Source organism: Columba livia, chromosome 3, assembly GCF_036013475.1.
Source record: "Columba livia isolate bColLiv1 breed racing homer chromosome 3, bColLiv1.pat.W.v2, whole genome shotgun sequence".
In the NCBI taxonomy this organism is placed as follows: Eukaryota; Metazoa; Chordata; class Aves; order Columbiformes; family Columbidae; genus Columba; species Columba livia.
Window position 1 is genome coordinate 66,836,507 of NC_088604.1, and position 21,922 is coordinate 66,858,428.

Genomic DNA, 21,922 nt, shown 5'->3' on the forward strand with positions numbered 1-21,922 from the left:
CTTAACAATATTGTTTTCAGTTACACAGTTACTTTTTATTAGCTTGTATTTATTTTGAGTGTTTAAGAGAAATTTGTATTAATTTGCTGTGAAATAAGAGATGCTAAAATATGAACCATCTTGTCTGCTTATGAAAATATGCACCTCAGCAAATTCTAATTCCTCTGCATAGACACTGTTTTTAGGCCAGGCTGTTTTTCCAGTGCGAGATCAAGAAGAAAAAGGGAGTTTGCAGGGCGTACGAAGGCTTGCGTAACTAGTTATTTCAAGGTGTCAATAAATTCTCCTCTTATTTACTTTTTCAATTAAGAATATTAGTAGCACTGGTAAAAGAATGATGGTAGCAAATATTATCATGATAATAAAAAAAATATGGTGTTTGGGTTTTTTTTTTACTACTACTTTATGTTTTAGGTTATTCATAAAGAAATAGATGGTAAAATAACTGGAATCTCAAGTCTAGAAGAGGAAGCCGAGTCTCTTTCCCAGTTTATTACCTCTGGAGAATGTGCACATATTAAAGCCAAACTGACTCAGGTCAAAAGGTATTGGGAGGAGCTAAGAGATCATGCACAGAGGCTGGAAGCAACAGTCGCAGGGAATGCATCAGCACAGCAGAAATATGAAGAAAGTCTTAAACAGGTAGACCATGCAAAATCTAATGGACTGTTTGCAGCAATTTATAGAATTGCTCTTTATTTTTCTAAAATTGAATATAACATGCATATTATAATGGGATGGACTAGAATATATTAGTAGACTTTTAAGGTAATTACAAGACCTCCAAACATAAATTTGTGCTTTGAACTAATTAAAAAGCAGGTTCAGGAAGACACTAAAATACACACATTCAGAAAATTATGCTGTATTTTAGAAAATATAAGTAATTATTGCACTAATAAACCACATCCATACTTTTAATGAACACTTTAACTTCAATCTTGGATTGTTAGTAGGTCTTATGGAAAATGATTTAAATGCTATTCTTGCTGCAGTCACAAGGAGCTGAGCACAGTTAGCATCTTTTAGCTTCAAAGGGCACTCAGCACTACAAAAATTTAGGATATAATATTAGCACTAAATATTGCAAAGATGTTATTTAAAGCACCATCTATGTATTTCCTACTGGTTTTAGACTCTCTGGTTTGCCTTTTCTTCATAGGTGCAGCAGACAGTGTCTGAATTTGAAGCTAAGCTGGTGGAGCCTCTCACATCATGCTCTTCATCATCAGCAACATACGCAGCCCTTCAGGATTGCACGGTGAGCATGTGGCCGGTGACTCCTTCCACTGAGTCCAGGGAAATGCTGCCACACTGACCTTCTCTCTAAAATGTCAAATATCTCCAGCACGGTGGCTGCCTGATGCCACCCAGCCCAGGGTATGTTGGGTTGGGCAGCCCCAGGGAAGGCTTAAGCAAGCTTCCTCAGCTATTTCTTTTCATTATTTCAGATATGCTTAGAGTTTTTTCCCCACTCTAGAGAAGGGAAAACCTAAAAGTATGAGTTAATCTTTCAGGCTATTGTTTTTAATTTTATGCATCTAAACCATTACAAAAAAATAGAAGATAAGAAACATGTCAGACATTTTTTCTTTAAGATTTTCATGAAACTTACATCTTGATATAGGGAACTATGTGATTTAAAAAAAAAAAAAATCATCTTCTTAGATGTAGTTTTTTCTTGGACAATGCAGAGACTGGACAGAGTTTCAACTGACAAACTTTTATCTGTCATGCCAGAAATCCATGGGTACCTGGGCATTTGGTTCAGTCCCTTACAAAAGAAAAATAAACAAACATTGATTGGTGTTCACACTACAAGAAATCCCAAATCTCAAGGAATTTGGTGTAACATTTTTATCTGTGTCTAGAAGTCTGTGATGTGTTCTTCCCACAATAATCATTATGTTCTTTTCTAAGAAAATACTGGAAATACTTTTAGTCATATTGTTCTTGCAGTCAAACATATATAATCTCTTCTGAACTTAGTGTTAACTGCTTGCAAAGGCTGTATGCAAGGCAGACCTGCCCTGTCTGCTTCAAAAATGCTTGATTCTGATTGACAAAAAGCATTTTGCATATGGAAAATTTATTCAGACAGCACGTGTCATGATTATTGTTATTGGCTTTTAAACATGAACCATGCTGGGTATGCTCTTGTAAACTCTTGCCCTTCTTGTGGGATCATGATGATTCAATGAAATTGAAATTATTTTTTATTATTTAGTTTAAACATCAGCTTGTTGCTGTGTAATACACGTTTCCTCCTATATATTCGTGACCGTAATTATAACCATTATTACTGTTGTTATTATTGAACACCTGTGAGCTGGAAATTTAGTGGTGTTAAATCTATTTAATTTTGTGCTTTTGTAACTCATTGTACTGTATTTCAATCATTTTGGTATGAATGCTTCCCAGTTGTCTAGAAATGGCAGCACTGGTGAGTCTAGTTGACATCAGAGACCATTTCTATGGAAAAGACCTTTAGCTAATGCTGACACAAGTTCACAGTAACTGATCATTACCTCTCCCATGTCATGACATGGGCTGCAAGTCTGCCAATCCTCACGTATTGCAGTGAGCTTTTGTAATTTACTGTATATGTATAAATCAGAGAAACTCTTAGCAGATGTTAGGGAATTTGGAGCTTTGTCCTTACATGATCATGCTGTGTCCATGCCCATTCAGAAGATTTGATGCTTTTGTTTCTGTCTGTTTTTTCTTTAACACTGTGCTTAGGAAAGTCTTTCTCCACTACAGTCTACTTGATTGATATGCTCAGGATGTGTATCTAAGACAGATCTGAGCAAAATGTAAGCTCTGTAGTGACTTCATGATCTGTTGGATGTAGCACCACTTCAAACTCTGAATAAAAATACAGCTTTTTTTTCCCATCATTGTTACTGTATTGTACTGGTTTTTATGTATGTGACTTCTGTTTCTTTTTAATGTTTGTTAGGACCTCTATCATACTGTGGAAAAACTGAGCAACACTCTGGCCTCTCTCTCAGGCTGTGCCCGAAAGGTGGTCAACAAAGAAGAGGCTGTTCAGAAGGTTACAGCATTACAGCAGAAATACGAAAAGGTGCTAGGAAATGCTAAAGAGAAACAGACCTTATTAGAGACTCTTCTGGCTCAATGGCAGAAGTGAGTAGCCTCTCAAATCTGTTATGAGGAACACGGAGACCTTCCTGCAGTCAGTGTGTGAGGCCAAGGAGACGACTTGAATTGGTAACTCTAAGTTGTCCTTTTCTTAGGCAGGAGAAGGAGCTGTCTATCTTCCTGACCTGGTTGGAGGCGTGTGAAGCTATGGCCAGACCTTCAGAGCAGTATGTTTCTGCTGACAGAGTTAAACTGGAAGGTGAACTGCAGTCGCTGCGGGTACGTTTCAACTGAAAGGTTGTCGCTCTACATTTTCTGGTTTGTTTTCTTTAAAGGATGCACTTGCTCAGTTGTACTCTGACAGTCACTTGATTCTGGGCTTTGGAAATGTCCTGAGAAAGTGTTACATTATTACTGTCGTTGTTTGTCAAAGACAAGAAAATGACAGGAAGAATATTATTTGCAAATATAATATACTGACTCAAGAAAAATAAAACTCTGGTATTATCTGTCAAGGAAGGACATTGATCTGCTTGCCAGAGGATCCTTTCTCTGGAGAAATCCCTTTGTTAGACAATGCTATTTTTCCTTTTTTTTTTTTTTTTTTTTTTTTTATGTGAGTAAAGTTGCTCAGATGACAAAATACTCAAAGATTTTGAATTCACAGAGAAAGTCTGGTTGCTGTTTTTTTTTTTTTTTTAACACAAGACTTTCATCCTTTTCTAAAGTATGCTTTCCCTTGGAACTTCTGCCATTTGTTTTTAGATTAATATGAAGCAGTTGGCCAAATGTAGCATCTTTCCCACCCTCCGTGAAGTCAATGACTCCATAATTTCAGTTTTAAATATAACTGGAGAGAAGGAAAATAATTTTTTGGGGGTAGTGGTTTTCTGTTTGGGCCAATTTGCAACATTTCCCTACAATTCTATTACTTCACACAAAATATGTCACAAACAATTCTTTACTTTAGCCACTGTCATCATACAGTAGAGCTGTGTGAAAAGGTCACGGTTGGTCCTAAAGGAGAAACAACAACAAAAACAAAACAACAAACAACCAAACAGAACACACACACACACACAAAACAACACCAAAAAAAAATGACTTTAATGAATTCTTCCTGAATTAGAGTTGCAGATTTAGCTGTCTGAGAGGTGTTGAGTACCTGCGTGTCCTAATAGATCTCAGTTCCCTCTACAGATTTCATTGTGCTCATTCACTTCTCTCAAAGTGATGTACTGGAAATCCATAGCTAATTTTTAAATTATTTTAGTTATTTTTCATAATATGATGCCATATTTAACCTAAAGACTGTACATTTCATTGTTCTGCCAGGATTTGCAAGAAGACATTGAGTCCCATGCATCAGTCTATGCAAGACTATTACAATTGAGTGAGTCACTATTCCCAACAGCTTCCAAACAGTGTGTCAAAACAATGAAAGAAAAATTTGAAGAGCTGGATGAGAGGTGGAAAGCTTTACCACAAACTCTTGATAAAAGGTTTGTGTTTCAGAATGTTTTTTATGTGTTGAATGAGAGTAACCAATATCCAGATGAGGAATCCCAATCCTGAAACATAGTTTTTACAGTATTACCATTAGGAAAACAAAGGTTTAAGATTCATATTTGACCCTGAGTTCCAAGTAATGGGGTGTGGGGAATCCCAGAGATTTATCATGCTGTCTTTTTTTCATAGGAGAGTTCTGTTTGAAGGAATATGAGGCATGAAATGAAGATAATGTTGCATTTCTTCAGTTACAATTTTACAAGTAACTTCCTAAGTTACTTTAAAAATCTGCAATATTTCTGCATTTTTGCCACTTATATGCTTTATCTTGTGTACAGCCAGACTATTATCTCATTAAACCTGCACTGAAGTTTTCGTTTGCCATAGGTACTATAAATGCTTAATTGTTAGGCTGCTGGCTCATGTTAGGCTCAGGAACACTGCTCCATTTTTTTTGGAAACTGTATGTTATCATATATTAAGATTTCAATTGTTTTCATGATGAACATAAATATTTTACTATTTGTGAAGGAGTTTAAATAATAGACCATGGTCAATGACGTAATCTTCTGGGTCGGGGGTGTCAAACTCATTTTCACCGGGGTTCACATCAGCCTCGTGATTGCATTCAAAGGGACAAATGTAATTTTAGGGCTGTATAAATGTAACTACTCAGTCCTAAAATTACATTTGGCCCTTTGAAGTCAACCACGAGGCTGATGTGGTCTCTGGTGAAATGAGTTTGACATCTCTGTTCTAGGTGCTTTATCAATTTGATTGTTTTACAAGATTACGATCTTCTACATAGTGTTTCATGTTGAAAATTATGTAGAGAATTGTCTAGGGGAAATAGGAAGGTAAATGACAAGGCATTTTTTAAGGCCAAGGTTTATAAGCTTAGTTCTTCTAGGTGCTTAGTACTGCTTTGGGCATATTCCTCTTTTGAATTGTCTTCTGAGCAGACTTGAACCTCACTTCATTGGAAGCTGAGCATGCAGTCCTCACTCTTTGCCTAAAGTTATGAGACTCTCACCTTACGTGTTGCAGATGACAGGGCAAACAGAATTGCAATGTCCATCAAAATCATTATCTTTGCTGGGACTACTGTCATGAAGAAAAATTGAAGAACATACTTTGATTATTTGGGGCACTTCTAATAGTTGATATGAATAAAAAAGTGCAAACAGTGGAAACCACTGCTTTCAAGTCTTATGTTATTCCCCAGCTAAGAAACCAACACGGCAGTCATCACGTTTGTAACGTAAATTAACATTTCCTGGCATTCATTTTAATGCTGTCCAGTCAGCTGTGGTTTTGATTATGGGGAGTGATTCATTTATATCAAGTGCTTTCATATTTACATCTGACATCCTATAGGATCAACTTCCTTCAATCTCTTATTGCTGAGCACGGGCAGTTTGATGAGCTCCTGCTCAGTTTTTCAGACTGGATTAAGCAGTTTCTTGCTGAACTACAAGCAACTTCAGAGATAAACACAACTGATCAACAACTAGCTGCATCTCACAATAAGGTAAACTTTTTGATATAAATACTAAAGACAGAGAAATTGTACAGTGTATTCCGCTAAATATTAATCTAAAGCTAGCATGAGGTCATTTGTTTGAAAACCAAGACACTGTTGCAGTCACATACAGCATTGTTATTTGACCAGTGTGAAGCAAAATTTTAACACTAAACTGTTCTTACTGAAAATCCTTTGGTAGTGCTTGTTTTGCATGTAAGTTTAGTACTAAAATGTTTTCTGAGCTTTTGATTGGAAGAAGAAACCCAGCCCTATTTCCTTTCTTTCCCATAGAAACACGCAATGGAAGTTGAAAGTAAGAAAGAGCAATTACGGAGTCTGAAGGAACATGTAAATAAATTGTGTTCTTTCAGCTGCCCAGAGGACCAGCAGACATTTCAGGGAAAGACTGAAGATTGCTTTCAGATCTTCCAGGAGGCAAGTCAAATAACTAGCCAAAGGCAAGAGGCTCTGGATCAGCTGCAGGTATTCCTGGAGCTCCATAGTTCTGCATCAGGAGTGCTGCACCAACTGAGGCAGAGAGTGGAGAAAACAGGAAATATGGATAAAACTAAATCTGAATTACTGGAGAAGGAACTCAATGATGTTATTCAAGCCCTTAACAAGCTGGAATCTGTTGCTATCAGTTTGGATGGTTCTCTTACTAAGGCCCAGTATCATCTAAAACATGGCATGTCTGAGCAGAGGACCTCCTGCAGAGCTGTGGTGGAGAATCTGTGCTTGGAACTGGATGCAGTTCAAAACCTACTGGGAACCAAACAGAGTGAAGCAGAAGCTCTTGGAGCCTTGAGAAGGTCTTTCATGGAACGTAAAGAACAACTACTGAAAAGCATTGAAGATACTGAGGAAAAGGCTGACAAGGAGGGCCTGAAGGAGGCAACGCTACAAGCCCTCCAGCAAAGGTAAAACCACTATTAATGTTTGAGCTTGGGAATTCCTTACTTGCTCATAGTCTCTAGAGTTTTTCTTATACATTGAAGTCACGTGTGAGTTTTCTGCCTGAGTACCTTATATCTTGCCAGGCATATAGGAGTCCACATATCTACTTAATAAAATTTTGTGAGTGTGATGTTTTGATAGAGGGACAACATAAGCAGAACACTTAGAAAGTCTTGCTAATCTTTTATATTGAATGAACAGTCAAGAAATTCTTTGCCTCAGAAAATTAGTTTGTCCAAATGAATCCAAGCTCCAAACAGCTATTTGAAATCTCTCATAACACAACTATCTCTGTTACAGGACTGAAGACTGTACATATGTGTGGGAGGAATTGAAAACACTAAAATAAAATATTAATCTAAATATTTGAGTATGTTTCCAAGTCACTGTGTGTGATGAAGGTATATGTATATCTATATAACTGTATAGCTGTATATGTATCAGAAAAATCACATTCTGAGCCCAGTTGTAGCAGAAAAAAAAATCCAAATAAGACTTTGCTTTCTGAAGATATTGTAGGAAATGCTAGAAAAAGGGAACTTTATGCACAGTAACTCTAAGAGCCACTGTTTCACTCTTCCTTTTTCCTCTTTTCTCTTGCATAAAAGTGAAGACAAGTAAATTTGAAATCTGCTTTTTAACTTGCAGATTGAGGCTTTTTAACCAGTTAGATGAAGAACTGAATTCTCACCAACATGAACTCCAGTGGCTCATGGACAAAGCAAAACAAATAGCCCAAAAAGATATCACACTTGCGCCTGAGATCGACGAAGAGATAAATCGCTTAGAATCTCTGTGGGAGGATACCAAGAAAGTTATACATGAAAAGTAAGTAGATTTTAGACTTAAGGTGAGAAAGGAGAAAGTTATTTTAGTGAGAGAAAGAGACACATTTATTTACATTTAATACCTTCTTGCCATATTAATTCCAATAAAAAGTGGGGCTTATATGTTAAATACTGAGTAGAAGATAAAACATAGTATAAACCAGGATATTTGTACCAGTGGTAATTATAATATTAATAAAGCCACATATAGGTTCTCAGGACAGCACCTATAAATATACTGAGCTTTTAGTTGTATGTTATTGTCTATTCTCCTGAAAGGTAAGAATTCTTCGTTGAGATTTCACTGTCACTCCAACTAGCACATACTCTCCTAGCACATATTTTCTTCTCTATTGGATATGTGGTTTTTAGAACCCTATATTTAGTGCTCCGAAATCATTCCTACATTTAAGTCTTTCTGCCTGCCCAAGGGACCAGGCTCATAACAATCACTAGTGTATAATCAGTGATGTAAGACAGTTTTGTGTATCAATGAAAGTTCATAAAGAATTAAAGAAAGTTTTCTTTTACATTTTTCTTTGCCTTAGTTGCCTCTTCATTATCTTTAAAGAAAACTTCAAATATTCTTTTTTAAGTTATCATGGTAAAATTAAGTGCTAGTTTCATTTGGTACTACATTATCCTCAATGTACCTAAATTTTGTTAAAGTGCAGAAGCAGATCTAAGCCTGGCAAATACTTCAATGGGCATATGCAATTTGCTGGAATAACAATTTAAAAAACAATCAAAAGTTTGTTTGTTTTTTTTTCTCTTTGCTTTATATGCTGTATTGTTATTCTGTTTCTTGATTGACACCATACAGATATTTGTAAATGTGCTGCCCCTTAACCAGAACTTTGTATTATTTCCCTCTTGAAAATAAGCAGAGCTACATGAATTGCATTTCAAGTGTTTGTTTTTTTTTGTTTTTGTTTTTTTCCCAGCCGAATTTAGCCTGGTTTTCTAGTGAATTTTTAAGAGATGTATAAATCTGAACTAAGTGGAAGAAAGGGTTGGCTTTGTTTCACAATGTCCACCATTGCTTTAGTCTTTATTTCTGCTTATTTATACCTCAAAAAATATTTCATGTGAAAGAAACAAGTTAAAAAAATATGAGCTCTGAGTGCCAGCATCATTGTAGTGCGGTTTCCAGTCAGTAAGGTACTAAACCTAGGGAGAAGCTTGAATTCCAGCTTCAGTCTGTCTTTAGCTTGAGTCACTTGCTTCAATATCTTATATATATGAGATGGTGATTCATATCCTGTCTCTTCAGTGAGATGTTTTGTGATATATGGACCCATAGTGATTTGTAAAACCTAAATATTGATATTTCCTTGGCTGCCCAAAACATGTTTAGCAGTGCATCCTGATTTTCCCATAGTGAATCGCTATGTTATATTCTTTTTCCTTCAGAAACATGACAGCAAATGGTGCTAACGCAGCCTTTTCCCTTTACAGAAAGGAGCAGTCCTGCATTCTCATTGATCTGATGAAGGAATATCAGAGCTTGAAGTCAACAGTAACGAAAGTCATAGACAGTGCTGGCAGTGCTTCTGTCATCAAATCCATTTCGAAGGATCATGAAGATGTCAGGCGAACTTTATCAAAGGTAATTACATATATTTTCATTTGAGGGATTTAAATTATCTTTGATTTAGATGGATTTTTCTGTTTGAAAGGTGCCCTTGAGCTGTGTGTAAATTACTTGAATTTACTGACAAATTTTGTCACACTGATATTCAGGGTTTAAATTGTACTGATTCTGATAAGAATATAGTCCTTTCAGCATTTTTATGAGATCCATTAATGTGTATTTGATTGTTGAGATTTATAATTTTAGCATCTAGAAATACAAAACGTTGATTTGTATGGAAAGCATAAGTTATCTGCTCTTCATATAAAATACCTTGAGAATATATTCTTGTCATAGTATGAGAGAATATTTCCAGTCAACATACTTTAATGTTTTTCCATTTTGGGTAATTTTTTGAATGGATAAAAGTCAATAAAACAAAATGAATGGCATGCATTTCTAATGTGTGCAATTCTTATATCTGTCTCTTTTCCTAAGACAGCTTATTCCATGGGGTACAATGTTGATACCAGCCATTGAGCAGAGATAAGGATTAATTGGATCATACATCTGATATTCTTAATTCTGCTATCCATCAGCCTGTCCAAATAAACAGTTCTGTGTTTAATTATTTTCATTCATTTGAAAGCCTATTGAGCCTATTGAGCTCTTCATTAAAAATTCTTCAAGTCTGTATAAACCTCATTCTAAACTATGGATATTTATGGCCTCTTTTTAATAGGCATTTTAACTAGAACTGAAAGCCAGAACAGAGCTCACCATTCTAACAAAGAAATGTATGTAACTTCCATATGATTCCTCTCCTTAACGTGAGCCTTGAGCTGCAGAAAATTCCTTGCTACAACAGTGGCCATATCTAGGCCTGAATGAGTTGGAGCACAATAAGTATTTTGCACAACTGCAGCCATAATAAGGTAGGCATGGCCACGTGGCCATGCTGCATCCAGATTATCTGCTGATCTGTAATACTTGTTAAAGAAAATCTATGAGATATTTACTTTGACCCTTTCTCAGTATGTTGTCACCTATTCAGTAATAGTTTTAAAGATTTACCTATGTCTAGAATTGCAAACTTAGTAGACCTGAAGATTTTGTCTAATTCTTTTCTGAACACATTTTTACTTTTCCAGAGAATCTAGGAGTGATGGGGTTTACAATTCTAAATTTTGTTTGCAACACCCTCTCTTTACCCTGCTCTAATTCCAGAATTGATTTTGGATACTAGTTAGTCAATGATTGGTTATTCAACATGTAGAGTGTGAAGAATATAAAGAATAATAAAAATAAAAATGCCTTAAGTCCCAAAGACAGCTGGTTACCAAATGGGGAAAATTCAGAATTTATTATTCCCACTCCTGTGCTTTACTTAGAAGAACAATCACACTATTTCATTTTGCTTATGAGAAAACCATGTTAGTTGCTTTGTATTTTGTAGCATAGATAAATATTAGATGGTACACTGAATGAGAATGATCAAATGTATAACATTTATCACATGGAGAACTGGATTTTCCTTTCTTTCTTCGAGGATGTGTTAAACAAGCAAATATTTATGTTCACAGCATGAAGCTGCCAAGAATGACCTGAGTGATAAACAAAAAGACCTGGATACTTTCACCAACAAAGGAAAACATTTGTTAACAGAATTGAAAAGAGTGCATAACTGTGACTTCTCTGCGATAAAAGCAGATATGAACTGTACGGTGGACAAATGGCTGGATGTAAGAATCTGGTGTTTATACACTGAATACGGTTTTTAAGTTGTGCTAAGGTTCCAGTGTCAGTATTTTCTTGGATCTTAGAGTGCAATTGTTTAGTAAAGTTTACTCTGAAGTATACCTCAAAGGGTTAATCAGCAGGATTTGGCATCCATTATATGCAAAAGATTGTGACATCCATTTGATAGATTTTAAAATGATGTCTTATAACAGTGTATGAATGTTACTAGCATAAACTCAATGCACACTTCTGATTATAAATATGGATTGGTTTCTCACTTAATGTATGCCAGTATTACTTTATGGAAGTAAATTTGACTAAATTAATTAGGCAGTAAATCGTACTAATCTGAACCATAAAATATGTCAATATGTTGAGAAAGAACCTTATAGCAGAAAAACAGAATATAAATATAAATATTTCATATTTATATTTATATTTATATTTATATTTATATTTATATTTATATTTATATTTATATTTATATTTATACAGCTTTATTAGCAAATTCATACCTTACTTAAGAAAGACAAATGTAGCTGTTTTTAAAGATAAAGTTTCCTTTAATATAAAACTCCTTCCCAATAAAAAATATACAAATTTTTAGAAACAGTCATGTATGATTTTTGTTCATTTTATGATGTGGGTAGCTAAACTGAAATTGGAATTCAGAACTTAGAATTAAATCTAAGAAGATTTTTCATCTAGGCTTATTAATTATTTCTGATGCACTTGTCTTGCAACTGGCTACAAAATAAGGAATTCTAAAATTAATTAGTGAATGCTATTGATAATTCTCCTCCTAAAAGGTGTCTGAAAGGATTGATGACAACATCGACCGTCTGAGTGTGTGTGTGTCCCTATGGGACGACATTCTCAAATCTGGAGATGAAATGGATGGATGGTGCAATAAATGCATTTCTCAACTGAATGAAGGCATCAGCAATTTGAGTAACAGTCAGAGAATGGAGATTCTCCTGAAAGACTTACAGGTGCTTACCTATAAATCAGTGATTAAAATGTTCTGGACCAAAATCTCCAGTGATAGCAGGCACATAGATAAGGCTATGCTGTTATAGACTACCGTGTCCCCTGTTCAAGCAGTGGTACCACTAACGCAGTGGCTGTTGGCAGCATTCAAGTCCATTTTTGAAGCTGTTTGCTTCTGACAGAAACAAGAACAGCAGTTTCTAAAATCTCATCTAGGAAGGTAGTTTCTCCAGACAATAAAAAATATGTGCTAGACTGGAAGGCAAATTTTAATGTCACATTCTAACAATTTTGGTAGGATGTCTTTATTTTCTGGATAGTGCTAAACTGTTTTAGAAATATAGCCAGTGTTCAGGATGCGTGCTGCCTCTGTTGGCTCAAAATACATAGCAGATCAACCACAGGATGAGCCATATTGTACTTAATTTGAAATAAATTATGTCCTTAAGAAGATGCACAGCGAATATATACAAGTAGTATGATAGAATATGAAATTGTAGGGGATCAGTATTTTGCTCAGGACAAGCTTTATCTAATGGTTTTCTGATTAGTATAGAAATCACACCACCTAAACTCATCACTATTAAAACTGATTTGGAATAAGAGCATCCAGTGCCCAAATCACAGGTGTACCAGATCCAGGGGAGGGCCAGAATAGCAGAAGACATGAGCACTGTGCATGCATTTGCAGTCACAGAAGGCATAGTCTATAATATTTCTTTTGCACTTTCTTTTGCAAAGGCGAGAGGAAAGGTAGTTCACTGACAGAAGGGTCCTGCTGTTTCAGCAATCAGAAATAAATGAGCAGGGACGGAAATAATCAGTGGACCTTTTCTATGGTCCATTTCTTGATCAGTCACCTAATATTGTATCCTCCTTAGCACAGAATATCCCCTGAGGATTCTTCTGGGACCATCTGAACTTGACCATGCAGGGCAGATGTTTAGTGCAGCAATTTTATCTTGAAATCCACTGTCCAGTCATTTAATTGGAGTGATTTGTTTGAAGTTTTTAGAAAAGAAGGTCTGGGTAGTAGGATATATACACCGATTACTTTCCTAGTACTTCAGAACTACAATTATACATATTATTATTTTCTTTGCCATATTTTTAATAAGTATTATATTTCTTTATCACTTGGATCTATATGACCGCAGTAAATACAAGGTCCAGATATGTCAGTGTATATGTAGCAGCATTTTTTAATTCCCTTTTGACATGAAAATTTATTTCTGTGTCTAATTTTTATCCAAGAGTTCAGTTCCTTGTAACAAAAACCAGAGAGCACATGGATTATACTCTGCATACCATTTAGTGGAGCCTAACAACCACAGTAGATTTTTCCAGTTGAGTAAACAATGACATTCCCTTATTTATTTAGCTGGTTCTAAGAAACTAAAGCTGTTAGTGAATTTTAAATGCTAAAAATGTGTGTGGTTATTTTAATGGAGGGGGAAAATCTCTGAACTGAGTCTAACAAAGGAAAGGAGATGAGAGGTTTTTAGAGAAGAAAACAAATAGAACAGTGTTTTCTCTCTAGTTGCTAAACTTTGCAATTGATGGAGCATCCTTCAGGGGGTCTAGAATCTTCTTGTATTTTGGTATGAAACTTTGACCACATCTCTTTTACAGTCTGAAGTCAAGGATAAAGAACTGAAGTTGGAGCAGCTTAGTTCTAAAATTTCAGATCTCAAAGAACTGACTCATAGTCAAGAGCCTCCTGCAGATCTCCAGGTAAAATAAAGATATTGGTAATCACAGACTGTGCTCAAATGACTAAGAAGCTCCTGAAATTTCTGTTTCGACTGTACTGCCCTTTTCTTTAGGGTGACAGCTACAGCATTATTTATATGTATCATAACTTCTCTTTTTTTCATATTTCTTCAGTTAACTTTGGTAATTTCTGAAAAAAAAACATGCCATAAAGTAAATGGACATTAGAGTTGTAAAAGTATTTTTTACTAAAGCCAAATAGAGTGAATAGTTTATAAGATAACTGATCAGATACAAGACAGATTATGTTCTTTACACTGCACAACGTTAAACCATACACTGTTTGCCTCTTTGAAAGAACTATAATGCAGTAAAATACGTTAATTTGCTTTATCAAACCAAAAGTATTCTTTAGAGGACTGGAGTTAGTGCCCTGAAGCAACTGTTACAAGAGAGGGGTAAAACAGAAATATTGAATATTTGCTCCTTGAACATTTATTACTGGCCAGGTTCTTATTTTTCATGTTATAGGGCAAATGCAAAACTGAACTATGACTATTTTGGATGTTTGATTTGAATGGAAATTGGTATGTGAAATTATTCACTTTCAATGTCAGAAGTTTTAAAAGATAAGATGGTTTCTGTGATTTCCACAGGGAGTGAAATATCTCAGTAGATATTTATTCCAAATGCATTTATCAAATTTTAATGGAACTTCATATAACTGTCAAGCCTTGTCTGCATTTTGCCATGATCGTAAATATAAACTTAAATTACCAATCAGATGTGGGTCAAGAACGCTATAGTATAAAGATGTACAACTTATGTAGAAAAGCTTGTATATTCTCCCAAATTGTTTCCTTTATATTAGAGGTTCAGAAAAATCAGATGTAATCATAAGTTTCTTAAAAAATATCTGTCCACTTATAGAGTAAAACTTAGGGGAAGTTGTTTTGCAGAGTATCACTGTTAACTAACACATACCTATTTCCAACTACTAAATATAACAAGTACAACAAAAGATTTATGTCATACCTACAATAAAATAATTGTAGTTAAGATATAAATGCAAATTTGAAAATAAAGCCTCAAAACTTAAATCAAATCCCCAAAGTATTTGTCAACATTCAAATACTAAATATGTAAACTACAGCATGATCAGCTCGTATTCGGAGAACATAAACAATTCCTTAATAGAATTTTCAGTAATTTCTCATTTACAAATATTTTCCTTTATTACTGATTTGTTTTACTTTTTATTAGTAAAATGTGCACAGCTAACATCTCCTATAATTTCACATATTGCTGTCTTGAAACAGGTTAATGGGCAATATTCTAACTCATCGTGTGCTGCCTTCAATTTTAATCTGCCTTACATTGAGATACTTAAAGCCCAAATGCTCTTAAGTCTCACCCATTGACATTTCTTTTTATGGACCTATGTGTATTTTGGTCATGTTCTGTGTATGTGGCAAATTAGTAAAGGAGAAAGATTTGTTAAACTTTTCAGAAGTGGATAATAACTTCAACAATTTGCAGTCTTGCTTTTTAGAAGTGAGTATACCTTCTTTGGATTACTGTATCTCTAAGATTTGATCCTGAATGATTGACATTTTGTATTTATGTAAGTATCTTTAGTTATGGATATAAAAAGAGCAAAATTATCATAATTGATGACTTTCCCACCTTCCATTTTTTTAATAAACTTTCACCATAATAGGAGTTTTATTTCAATGCTTTAATACATAACATTTTCCTTTTAGTTTATAGCATCAGATTTGAGGCAGAAGTTGGAACATGCCAAAGAAATGTTACAGACAGCAAAAGAAACTCTGAAAGATTTCAGTACTCGGAAGATGGAGTTACAGAGATTTGTTGATCAGATGACAGACTGGTTGGCAAAAGTGGAAGAAACACTATTAAGCTGTGCACGTAACCTGGATTCTGAAGCTCTAAATAAAGTGAAGGTTGGTGCTGAAAAAAATGAAGGTGCTTTTTGTTATGCAGTGATCTTTGGTTTTTTATCAGTTTTTGCTAAGCATTATACTTAATTTTAATTTGATAAAATACTGGCAAATAATACAGTTAGTTAGTTTAAGAAGTTCCACAAATGAAAAAACATTCTGAACTATTAACTTTATATAAACCTTTCAGAAAATTATAATGAATAATATGGTCTTTGTCGTGACAAGAACCAGTTTTGTTACACTGAACTCTTCAGTCATTACTCTAGCATGTTTGAAAGTTTATTGACTCCCTTGAAATGTAAGCTATGAACTTACAACTCTTCAAAGTAAAAGACCATGGACTGAACTCAATTTAACACAAGCTTCTACCTCAGAAGTCCTCCTCAGTCCTCATATATAGCAAGTCTGTTGCCTAGCTCCTAGAACACTCAATAGCATACAGTTATGCACATCACAAAAAAAAAAAAAAAGGAGTTTTTTTCAGTGTGAGCACATGTTAATAGTGATATACTAGCCTATTCAAATCAATTTCCAAACAGATGTTCCTCTCTACTCAGGTGAAAACTCCCTATCATTCAGAACTCCCACTAAATACCAGTGTGATGCTGTATCTCACATGCCCCTTCAGAGTTTGATGAAAATAACTATTGCTATTCAATATGCCTTGAAATTTATTCATTTCTTAATAGATTAGTACACCATGAGAAATAGCAATTTTCACATTTCTGTGATGGCTAATGTTTCTAAAGTTTTGAGCATTCATCTCAGTTGGAAAATTCAGGAAACATGATCCAGTACTTCTTCCTTTCATTGTATCTAGGACTTGCAATAGACCATAGGAGGAAGGAGCAAATGAGAGGAGCAAGGAATGCTTGAGGAAAAGAGAGGAATCTTTTGTTTCTTTGCAAATGTCACATTTGTGTTGCAATTTCATTTTCAGGAAACAGAAAAAGACCTCCAGCTTCAGCAGAGCAGCATTGACTTGACCCGCGAGAACCTCAACAGCCTGTGTCGCAAATACCATTCTGTAGAGCTGGAAACTCTTGGTGGCACTGTCACTTTGTTAATAAAGAAGTATGAATCTTTGAATCAGCTCTGTTCCAGAACACAGGCCAGCATGCAGGAGTCCTTGGAAAAACATTTCCTCTGTGAGTCTTCAGGCTTGTTATATGAGCCGTTAGCCCACAGCCGTGAATCATTCTGGAGTCTGCCCCAGTTTCCAGTGATGTCACTTGCAATTACAACTTTATTTTTGTATAGAGCCTTTCAAAAAGTCTTGTTACCAACTGTTCATTTGATAGCTGCTACAAAGCAAAGTAATTTACAAAAACAGAATTCACCTTTAAACACATAATATGCATGAAAGGCAAACTCAGCTCCATCTTTCTTCACTTTTAGTATATATCTCAATTGCATATATACACTTCACATATTTGCCATTCAGAGATACAAATAACCAAAAAGAGATGTTTAGAATGTGTAAGTCCCTGTCTCAATTATTTCTTGGGCTCCCTGGATAGTCAGTGGAGAGAAGTAGGCAATTTTTAATCTAAGATATTAAGATATTAATCTATAAATTATCTAACATTACAATGGGATGTATCATACACTGAAAATGCCTGTCTTTTCCCATTGGCCTAGGAGAGCCTAGTGTGACTGTTCAAATTTGGATGTTTAGAGTGGAAACATCTAACTTCTGTGCAATGCATCCCACTCCCAAGGTCACTGAAAGCAAAGAGATTCATCCTGTCAGCTTTTACACATTGTTCTTGAAGTATAATTGTGGAAGACAGCTCTATAGTATTATGAGTAATGCTGCTTCTTAAAAATGTATTCTCTCCTCTATACTTTTTTCTTAAATAAGATTCTATGCAAGAATTCCTGGAATGGTTTTCTGGTGCAAAAGCTGCAGTAAAAGAATCATCTTACAGATCTGGGGACAGCAAAGCCATAGAGGCAAAGCTACATGACTTACAGGTATGGTGAACAAATTTTTAAAAAACAGTAATTAGCAATTCAGCTATATGTATCCAATTATATCTCTGAAATATTTTGTAGATGCTATCATATTTTTTGGTTTTGTTTCCAAAAAAATAATGTAAGAATGGTTCAAGACAGCAATATGTACTGTAGAGGGAATACAGTGGAAAAATGTGTTCACTCTTCTGAGAGGTCACAATTTAATTTCTGGAAGGTTTATGTGTAACTAAATTATTCTTGTTTCTGATTTTTAATTTTTCCTTTTTTTTTTTTTCATTTTTTCTTTTATTATTCCTACTTTTTCTTACATTATTGCTTATTCAGTCTTTCAGATTAACACTGATATTTCAGAGCTTATCTGTGTAGATTTTTGATGAGACAGAACACAAACAGCAGACACCTACTGCAAACAGCCCTAATTGCTGAAATACACAACATCTTCAGGACTACTAACCTCTCTTGAGTAAGACAGGACTATCTTCGGACCAAAGAGCTCTGTGAAGTGTAGCACCATTTAATAAACTTTTATTTGAACGATCTGCTTTGAATTTTTTTCCATAGCTAGACATGGCTCTTTTATTGTTGGGGAAATCTGATCACTCAAAGATGATTAAGGGAGTGGAGCACCTCCCTTATGAGGAAAGGCTGAGGGAGCTGGGTCTCTTTAGCTTGGAGAAGAGGAGACTGAGGGGTGACCTCATTAATGTTTACAAATATATAAAGGGTGAGTGTCACAAGGATGGAGCCAGGCTCTTCTCGGTGACAACCAATGATTGGACAAGGGTTAATGGGTTCAAACTGGAACACAAGAGGTTCCACTTAAATTTGAGAAGAAACTTCTTCTCAGTGAGGGTGACAGAACACTGGAACAAGCTGCCCAGGGATTTTGTGGAGTCTCCTACTCTGGAGACATTCAAAACCTGCCTGGACACCTTCCTGTGTAGCCTCATCTACGTGTTCCTGCTCCGGCAGGGGGATTGGACTAGATGATCTTTCGAGGTCCCTTCCAATCCCTAACGTTCTGTGATTCTATGATTCTGTGACTTTTAATAGAAATATCTTTAGTTTTAAACTCTTGCATGTTTAAACTGTATCCTTTCATTACACAGGGTGTGCTGGATTCTGTTAGTGAGGGACAGAAGAAGTTGGATGCTGCTTGCAAGGAAGGAGAAAGTTTGTGTGCTTGCTTACCCGAACGAGTTGTGAGCCATATTCAGGAGCAAATAGCAAAGTCTAACCAGAACTTCCAGGAATTCCTCAACCAGTGTCTGAATGATAAGCAGGCTCTGGAAGCCTGTGCCTCACACCTGGGAACGTGAGTAATTCCAGTAGTCATAGATGGACTGCATGAATCTTTTTGGCTGCAGAATTACAGGGCACAATTTGAAATTATTTCCAGTTATTCTAGTCCTCTTTGCTTTTTTCTTTGGAAATACTTAAGAGAAAATGAAGTCCTCTGCTAAAAACTCGAAGGGCATTCACTGGGTAAAGAATGGAAGAATGGTCAAGATCATATATGTGGAAGATCTGTGTAGCTCATGCAATCCCAAATTAGCAGTTGGGATCTCAGTAATTTAAATGCAATATCCTGGAAGGAAAAGGTGTGATGAATTTTCAGGTTTTGCCATGGGATCTGAAGAAAGTATGCTTTTTACACAGCATGCGTCTTGTCCTGTCCCATTCCAGATGGACATATTTCCTAAGGAGGTGATGAGAAAACACCATTAAATTATTAGTTAGGGCTGGAATTTTAGGAGTTCAAACATTTTTGGGTAAAACTAAGTTCAAAACTGTTGCTAATTGAAAATAAAGTTAGTGTAACATTCATGCATTCATGGGTAAAATGGCAAGATGAGGTGGTGTGCCTTCATGTAAAGAAAAGGTTTTCAAACTTAATACCAGAGCTTGTTTTCCTGTATTCCAAGAGCTCTAGATTCCAGTTACGTTCTGTTGGAGAAACTGAAAGCACAACACTTCAGGTGTTTTAAGTCTCAATACTGAGTAAAAACTCATTTTTATCAATTTTTTCACCTCAGACTAAATCATTATAAGGATATGGAAAAAGCTATCTTTTTGTCTGCCTTTATTGAACCTATTAATAAATAAAAGCACTGTCACTTTAAATTTTGGAGGCTTCTTTTCCCACTGTAGTTCCCATGATTTTGCTGTTCATTTTTAGAGAGCTGCTGAATATTTTTAGATTAGTAGTCACTGTGGAATTATGTTTTGTGTACAACTCTTACTCTGAAAGCACAGAAGTGATACCTAGCTATATTTTCCTGGTCTGCGGGATATTGAAAGAACTGAAATAACGTACTGACTTTACCCCACCTGAGAAATATTTTTAAAGGAGTATTTATCTGTTCTGTAGCTTTGAAGATCAGCACAAGAAACTTGGCCTGTGGATACATGACATGGAAGAGAGAATAAACACAGAAGCATTAGGAGAGAGCAAACAGCTTATTCCTGAGAAGAAAAAGGAGGTGCAGAAAGTGGAAAAGTTCCTGGAAGAGTTACTGAATTCAAGGTAGTATGAAATACATTTCCTAAAATACTCTAAGTTTTCCCGTGCTAAAGCAACAGTGAAACTAAACTGTTTGGCTAAAGTGTGTTTGTGAAAGACAGAGAAGTGTTGCAACATACTCTATGAAAAGAGGTTCAATCCAGTTACTTCCAGTTTTAAGGAAACTGGAACGTGAAGCCAACTCCAAAATTTGATGCTGATACTTTTCTCATTAGGAAGAACTTATCTTGCTTCATTAATAAATGGAAACTGAAAAATATCATCTTAGAAAAAAATAAATATTAAAAATATTGCTTGTAAAAGCAATAGTAAAAATAACACCATTACATCTATTTTAAAATTTTCTTTCTGTCCTGCAACACTCAGATCCAACCAGGTTATCAGAATCCACTTTCCTATATAGCTGCTTTTATAAAAGAGCTCAAATAACACCCACATTGGCTGTGAAATCTTTCTAGAATTCAGACTTAGCCAATAGACAATGAAGTAATTGCCTTTTTTAGTACACTGTGGTTTTTCGAATTCTTTTAAAATTATAATTAGGTTGGTAAAGATAGAACAGAATTCGTAGTCAGTTGTTCAAGCCTCACAGTATACTAAAAGTATACCCAGTCTCTATCTATCCCCCTGTGACTGATGCAAGACATTTTGGTCTGATGTAAATTCTCTGTAATAACAGGGTACGAGGAAGGGTGATTCAGTAGATTGAGATTAACTGAAGCTGTACGCACTCAGAGTTTTAATCTCTTTTACTGACCCTTGTACTGAACCCCAGAGTCAGTGTCTAATCCTGGACAAATGGCCTGACCTTTCCATCATGCCTTCCTTACCTGTCAAAGACTATAAACTTCTCAGAATCTTTGACAAGTAACAAAACCATAGAAGTTCATATAGAACCTGACAGCTGAAAGTCTGACAGCTGAAAAGAAAATTAAGATAGCTTTTAATTTAAATGTGTAACACAAATATTTCAGTATAATCATTTTGAGAACCAAAACCTGCAAGAAATGGTACTGCACACAAGTAAAGATATTAATCAATACACACTGCTTATATTTCCTTTCAGTCTTTCCCAGCTAATTTTTCTGTTAACTATGAATTCTGTCACTGGTGAAGTAGGTGATTATGTCAGCAACCTTCATAATATCTGGTAATTGCTATAACAATATTATATGCTTTCTGAAACTAATTTTTAGTTTCAATATTTTGTTTCAGGGAATCTTTTGATAAGCTGTCCCAAATGGCACAGACTTTAAATGAAGAAGGACATGGTGTGGGCAACGAAATGCGCCTGGCTTCTCAGCATCTCACCAATTATCAAAACATGGTCAAGACTGTCAGGGAGAAGCTGCGAACATGTCAGCTTGCACTCCAAGAGCATCTCACTTTGGAGGAGGCATTGCAGAGTATGTGGTCATGGGTGAAAGAGGTTCAAGATAAACTCACTTCATCGGAGAGCACTGTTGGTAGCAAAGCCACACTAGAGAGACGACTGACACAAATTCAGGTAAA

General features: G+C 35.5%; 1 protein-coding gene across 20 annotated transcripts in view; it reads left to right on the forward strand.

Annotated features, from left to right (window-relative positions):
- Positions 1–21,922, forward strand: part of SYNE1 (spectrin repeat containing nuclear envelope protein 1) — a 300,382-nt gene that overhangs the window by 120,642 nt on the left and 157,818 nt on the right. For 18 of the 20 annotated variants that reach the window (XM_065057381.1, XM_065057392.1, XM_065057386.1 and 15 more), the window contains 18 exons: positions 415–642; positions 1,163–1,261; positions 2,963–3,150; positions 3,261–3,384; positions 4,441–4,607; positions 5,992–6,145; positions 6,431–7,059; positions 7,745–7,924; positions 9,382–9,532; positions 11,080–11,238; positions 12,046–12,228; positions 13,859–13,960; positions 15,703–15,906; positions 16,847–17,054; positions 17,771–17,883; positions 18,996–19,201; positions 20,258–20,413; positions 21,626–21,917. In XM_065057381.1, the coding sequence (XP_064913453.1) occupies positions 415–642; positions 1,163–1,261; positions 2,963–3,150; positions 3,261–3,384; positions 4,441–4,607; positions 5,992–6,145; positions 6,431–7,059; positions 7,745–7,924; positions 9,382–9,532; positions 11,080–11,238; positions 12,046–12,228; positions 13,859–13,960; positions 15,703–15,906; positions 16,847–17,054; positions 17,771–17,883; positions 18,996–19,201; positions 20,258–20,413; positions 21,626–21,917 (3,543 nt within the window). Of the gene's footprint in view, positions 1–414; positions 643–1,162; positions 1,262–2,962; positions 3,151–3,260; positions 3,385–4,440; positions 4,608–5,991; positions 6,146–6,430; positions 7,060–7,744; positions 7,925–9,381; positions 9,533–11,079; positions 11,239–12,045; positions 12,229–13,858; positions 13,961–15,309; positions 15,494–15,702; positions 15,907–16,846; positions 17,055–17,770; positions 17,884–18,995; positions 19,202–20,257; positions 20,414–21,625; positions 21,918–21,922 lie in introns of those variants that run through there. The other 2 variants (XM_065057396.1, XM_065057397.1) reach the window with 2 other exon arrangements.